Below are 6,730 nucleotides of genomic sequence, written 5' to 3'. Positions count from 1 at the left end.
ACCTAAAACACCTGAAAACAAGAACAAAATAAGCAAACAACTAGAACAGGAACAGAACCACAGAAATGGAGATCACATGGAGGGTTAGCAACAGGGGAGTGGGAGGAGGAGAGAGGGGGAAAAGGTACAGAGAATAAGTAGCGTACATGATAGGTAGAAAATAGACAGGGGGAGGGCAAGAATGGTATGGGAAATGTAGAAGCTAAAGAACTTATGACACATGGACAGGAACTAAAGCAGGGGAATGTGGGTGGGAGAGGGTGTGCAGGGTGGAGGGGAATGAAGGGGGAGAAATGGGACAACTGCAATACCATAATCAATAAAATATATTTAAAAACAATAAAAGGAACCATTCAAAAAAACAGGATGAAGGTTTATTTTTACTTTTCCTAATTAACTGCATACAATTAATAATCTGTTTATATTAATTATTTCTTTCAGATTTTCTTTTTGTTTATTATACCATGTTCTATGTGTTGGGATAAAACAGTGTGCAAAACAGATAAAAACAACCCTGTCCTGATAGAGAGTATATCCTGGTATTCAAAGAAAATACTCCAAGAGGATACCCAAACCACCAAATTAAAACAAAGAATTAGAGTAGATAAACTTGACTAGAAAACACAGAGGGAACAGGCAGGAATTTTTAATAAACAAACAATTTGTTTATGCCTTAACAAGAAATTCTCACTTTTGGTTACCAAATAAATCCAAGAGTTTGGGTGGGACAAGCAATATTATCATCCTTCTTTTCAGACTTTAGAGGAGAATGTTAGAAAGTTTAAGTAATTTCCCCAACTTTATTACATCTCTTTTGATAGCAGTAGGTGTTGTCACTACAGGGAACCCCATCCTGCACATACCCATCTTGTGGGCACTGATGGGACATCCCATTGCACCACTCTGGACATTCATTGACCTGAGTTCATTGATGGTATGAACTTGCAGTCTTGACTTGTTCTAGGCTTATCATTGGGAAAATATCTCCATGATTTCAAATTCTAGTCCCAGTCAAAATCACATAAGCCCCCAGCTTCTGATAAATGGTATCCACTAGAGGACAACAAGAAATGTATCCTTTGCACCTTTGAGAAATTACTTTGGGAATAAATGGGGAGGCAAGACTCACCCGTAGGTCTTTACATGTCTGTCTCTTGGCTTTCCTGTGAATCATATATGCACTCAGGAGACACAAAGAGGACCAACTCAGAGTGAAACTGGAGCTTTATTGGCTGCTTACACAATAAACAGTAGCTAGGAAAATGTTAGAAATTACCCTTTCTTGATGGCAATGCTTCTAATACTGACGAAAAGGAAGGTCTTCATTTTTCTGTAAACTATCAGAAATGTGCTCAGTTTCAGGCATGTAACTTTTCTACCTCCAATAAACTAAAATGTTGTGATGCATAGGATATTAAATTAGAGGAGCTTTCTTAATCTGAAGTGTGAGCCTTGATCTCCTTAGGACTACAGTGGTTTTGAAGGTATGTAAATAGAGTAGCCAACAGTAGAAGCAAAACGGACAAACTAAGAATCATAACGAGTGGAAAGAAAATTCCTTTTCTGGCAGCTGCTGGGCCACTGTCAACACTACCTCCATAGCCTCTATATAGGCAGTAGGGTGGGGACCACCCATAGCCACAGTGGCAGTGATGTTTGTTATTGCAGATCCCCTTCATGTTGCAAGTCTCAGGCAGGCAGACTTGTGACAGGAGAGAGAGACTGACACACTTCTTGTGTATGCAGATCTTTTTTGAACCACACACAGTGCCATCTTTCACTTCACCAACATCAGGTGTGCTCATCCCTAAATGATAACTTATACCCCAGCAGGTGACACCATTTACATGAGTGTGCTGCAAAGCAGAGTGATCTCTTAAATTGGGAATGTCTCCCACATTCTCACACTGAACCCTCCCACAAAAGATATCTGAGGTGTTGCATTTTAAGTATGCCGTTCCATTTAGACCGCAGTGGCCAAAACGGTTTCCCTGGGAGTTGACTTCTTCATAGCAATTCTGAGATGCACTCTTTGCAACTTCACCAAAGATCTCCCTGCACTGTTTGTCATGGTTATTACATCTCTTTTGATAGCAGTAGGCGTTGTCACTACAGGGAACCCCATCCTGCACATACCCATCTTCTGGGCACTGATGGGATGTCCCATTGCACCACTCTGGAAGGTCACATTCGTTGATCTGATGTCTGCAGACTTCCCCTGATGGCATGAATTTGCAGTCTTTGCAACAAAGCCCAAAAGCACAAGCCGCACCGGTCCTCAGAGTGCAGTTCAAGAGACAACAGGGATCTTGTTCACACTGCTTTATAGATCCACAGTCACACTCCTCTTCCCCTTCAACTACATTGTTCCCACAGCGCTTCAGCATAAGGACTTTCCCTGGACTTGGAGGATTGTGCAGACATGATCCCTGGTTTAAAGTGGTCTTTGTAAAATCTCCATAACTACAGTTGGTGAATCTCTCTGCTGGCACTCTGATAGCATTCATAATGCAACCACTTTGCCCACATAAACAGTATTCTTCATCATGCAGCATACCCAAAGTATGGCCTAACTCATGGGCCACAGTGAGTGCAAAAAGAGACCAGGGGTCTCCTTGGAAATTATTAACTCCACAGTCAATTGGAGGACGACATATTCCTGCAACATAGGCTATACCAAGTGCACTTATAAGTGAATTTTTAATGAAAATATGTGCAGCATCATACTGTAGCTGTGAAAGACTGATTTGCTTCCACTGAGAAAAATCCTCCAGAACCTGTTCTATGCTTATCATTGGGAAAATATTTTCATGATTCCAAATCTCAATCCCAATCAAAATCACATAAGTACCCAACTGCTGGTAAATGGAGTCCACTATGTTGATAACAAGAAACACATCTTCCTGCACCTTTGAGAAGTTACTTTGGGAGTAAATGAAGAAATTTTGATCTACCACCACGACCAGCTCCAAAAACCATGAATGGGCCCACCAGTTATCAGTAGAAATTCGTTTCAGAGTTGTTGTCTCTGCCTCTTCAAATCCCAATTGTTGGTGTATTTCCTTCTGTGTTAAGCCACATCTAATAGGTGGAGACTGAGTCTCATTAATGTTGATCTTATAAACCAGGTGTTCAAATGTGGTAGAGTGCCTGATGGGCTCGATTTCATAAGCAAGGTCATTTATCTGTAGCATTCCTCGAAAGCCTCCAGAACAGGTACTGAGGGCAACCAGGGACTCAGGGACCCCCTGCACATAACCATGATAGTAGCAGTCATCAGGAACAAAGGGCTGATCCTCCTGCAGGGCACTCTGGTCTGAGTAGGTGAACACCAGTAGGTGTCTGGAAACTAAGAGCTTCTTGACCCTCATGTGGACAATGTGTCTCCAGCCCCCAAACTCAATGCTATAGGAGAGCCAGCCTGGAGCCTTTGCACCTCTGCCCTTGCTGGTCAGCTTCAAGGGGACCACCACTTCTTGGGAGCTGGGGGGCCTAGCCTGGGACAGGCCAGGAGGGGATAGAGACACCCTAAGCCAGAGGAGCAGGAGAATTACTCTCATGGACACCCTGGTCTCAGCAGCCTCCGTTATGAAGTCATCTGTCCAGAGAAAAAGAGGACGAGATACTGTTGGTCTGGCTTATCCCTCTGAGCTGGTCATTGTCTAGAGCTGCCCTTTAAGGATCTGAGTCCTGACAGAGCTGGCCACCAAAGCTGCAGTGCTGAAATTGAAAATAAAAAGGAGGGTGGGGAAGGTGATGGGATTGGGTAAGGAAAGTGAGAGAGAGAGAGAAAGAATTGAGTGGTGAAAAAGTGATTAATGAATCACAAAAATGCTTTGGATTTGCTTTCAATAAATGGGGGTGGGAAGTTTGGGGTTATAGAAGTTAGGGTATTGGTCATATGTTAATAATTGTTGAAGTTGGAAGATAGATAGTCCAGTTTTCATTTAATCTGAGAAGACTTGCATAGGACATGGAAATGAAGATGCCTGAACAATGATCTTCTGTGCTCTGAATTCATTTCTAGTCAATACTTCCTTTCCCCTGATTCAAATTTCTCTGTATCATCTGTCTGTAAAGCTTCCCCTATGACTTTGGCTGTCTTTTTTTTTTTCCAGTGACGAAGAGAGAGAGAGAGAGAGAGAGAGAGAACCAGACTCAATCCTAACCCCCTTCACAGAGCTCCTTGTATCTACTTATCTTATTAAACTTGAGCTTCAACAGATTTTACTGCCTTCTCTAAAGCTCACCCTGGAGAAATCCAATGCTCAGAAGCCCTATGTACCTCATGGGCCAGAGCCTAGGTTCCTATTCTCCACAGCCCGCAAAGTCATTTGTAAACCATTCATCCTGCTATATTTGACATCCTGGACTACTAGTACTCAAGGAGGAGTACACCCTCCTCTTGTCATTGAGCCTTGACTGTTGTTGGGTGGTCAATGGGAGGGATTTATTCAGGCCAGTGAGCTGTGAGGATGGACTGGCTGTGACCACTGACCACCAACCTCTGCCCTCTATGTAGAATCAGCTTTTCAGGGGCAGGGTGGTGGTGCTCCAATGTGGTCTGTAGCTGTCTACTGGGTGCACAGGCTCTGGGGTTTCCTGAGTGGTGCAGGACAAGATTATCCCCCACCTGTGTTCTTCCTGAGGCCACCCTGTATGAGCTATAGAGCAATCTGCAGATGGCTGCTACCTGTGTTGGTTGTAGAGGTTCCCAGGCAAAGCTAAGCTGTGAACCTAGGCTGGCTGGTGCTAGTGCTGGGCTTAGGGTCACTTAGAAAGAGGTATAGGGGGCTAGGGACTTACTGAGGCTGGTTGCTTGTTTGAGAGAAATTAGGAAGTTGTGAGGTATGAGCCACAATCAGTTACTCATATGGAAAAGCCACTGTTAATAGCTTGGGTGGGTAGAGCCTCAGGGGATCTCCAGGGCAAGGCAAACAATGTTAGCCAGATTGATGGAGTCTCAGATATGGTCCCTGCCTGTCAGCTCTGTGACTCTGAGGGGAGGGCTCAGAAAAGGAACAGTGGCCTCTACCTGCCTTGCTGTTGGGAAGAAAGCTGTCTCCCAGCTCTTGCCTTGATGTCAGGCTGCCTGTCACTTCATTTCCTCACCATATGCCATTGATGCCTTTCAAGCTGCTACCCCAGTGCTGGAGCTTAGAGGGAGTAAGTGTGAGTAACTCCGTGTGTGAGTTCTTGAAGAGAAACTGCTTGGAACTCCAGAAGTTTCTTCCACCAACTTAATCCCCACTGGTTTTTGCAGCCAGAAGTTATGGGGTCTTACCTTGCTGGCACTGGAACCCTGGGATGGGGGCCCTTGTTTGGGGCTGAGATTCCTTGCTCCTGAGATATCCCTCCTGAATTTTTATTCACCACACATGGGTATGGAACCAGCCCATTCAGTGTCACCATGTCTCTGCCCCTCCTACCAGTCTGGATGGATATGTTTTCTTTAATTCCATAGTTGTCAGACTTCCATTCAACTGGATTTCTGACTGTTCTGAGTGATGGTTGTTCATTAGTTTAGTTGTAATTTTTTTGTGGTTGTGCAAGAAGGTGAATCATGTTTACCTACACCTCTATGTTGACTGGAAGTCCAATTCCCTATCATTCTTGTATAAACTTTTGTTTTTGATGCCTGACTGGTAGACTTTATCTCCATCAAAATCCTACCTTCACCATAAACAATAATAGCAAGTATAGACAACTCATCTGAAAATCAGAAGGGTTTTTCAACATTTTTCAACCCCTCCAATTCAGTTTCAGTGTACTTCAGTTTACCCACCCACAGTCATAATCTATACCAATCCATGTCATTACCAAACAAAGCAAAACCAAACCATTACTTACATCCTATGCAATTTATCAATAATTTTAATCATTCCAGCTCTCCCTTATTCCTGCTATGCCTATTTGTCAGACTCAAAGAGAACCCAAATACTTTTGTCTTTCATCATCAGCCATTTCTCTCAGTCTTATACTTTATCTTTAGTTCTGTTCCATTTGAGCCTAGGTGACCACTTCTATCACTTCAGCCACTTTATGCCCAAACCTTCAACTCTCTGAAGCTCTACAATAACACTAATTTGCAAAACAAACAAAACTGGTTTAGTTCTGCCATATACTTTTTCCACTCAATATGTTTATGAAAATCTTAAAAGGGGAATGCATAATCAGAACTGGAAAGGTTAGTAATGGCTCCCCAGCCTAAGCGATGGAAACAAGAAGTCTGCTGATATTTCAAACCCTCCTATGTCATATTGCTCTTTTCTTTACTTGCTCTCCTGGACATTACATTCACCTCCCCCCACCCTAATATGGAGTTCCTCATTTATGTATAGTGTCAGGAGTCAATACATTCTCATTACCTTTCAATCACAGAGTTAAATAATTAACCAAGTAGGCTTCATCTTTTTTTTTTCTAACATACAGTATTTAAGTTTTAAATTTATCCTAGATTTGCAATGTGGATGCTGGTAGATCGGGAAGGCTTGTTTCACTCTGAACAATATCCTTAATGTTAACCTGCCTAGAGAGCTTGGATCCATATGAGTATACTCCATTGGGAAAGGATAGGCACTTTATTCCAGGGGGGTCAAGTAGCTCACAAGAAAAAAGCAAAGTTCACACACAAGTTCAACTATATGCATATATATAAAAATTTCCAAGGATAAAGATCTCTAAATTAGGTGCTATTCTCTGTATCTCTCTTGATATGTTTGTTACTGAT

General features: G+C 42.7%; 1 protein-coding gene across 1 annotated transcript; it reads right to left on the bottom strand.

The window, feature by feature from the left end:
- Positions 1–385: 385 nt before the first annotated feature.
- Positions 386–4,038, bottom strand: ADAM21 (ADAM metallopeptidase domain 21). Its single transcript, XM_028507971.2, has one exon. The coding sequence runs from the start codon at positions 3,558–3,560 to the stop codon at positions 1,434–1,436; it is 2,127 nt and encodes a 708-aa protein (XP_028363772.1). The 5' UTR covers positions 3,561–4,038; the 3' UTR covers positions 386–1,433.
- Positions 4,039–6,730: the final 2,692 nt, after the last annotated feature.

This window comes from Phyllostomus discolor, chromosome 1, assembly GCF_004126475.2.
Source record: "Phyllostomus discolor isolate MPI-MPIP mPhyDis1 chromosome 1, mPhyDis1.pri.v3, whole genome shotgun sequence".
NCBI lineage: Eukaryota > Metazoa > Chordata > Mammalia > Chiroptera > Phyllostomidae > Phyllostomus > Phyllostomus discolor.
Note: the sequence above shows the minus strand (reverse complement) of the source record. Positions and strands in the feature narration are given on the sequence as shown.

What these genes read in the sequence shown, in the direction of transcription:
- ADAM21 (XM_028507971.2), bottom strand. Translation starts at nt 3,560, where the DNA reads ATGAGAGTAATTCTCCTGCTCCTCTGGCTTAGGGTGTCTCTATCCCCT.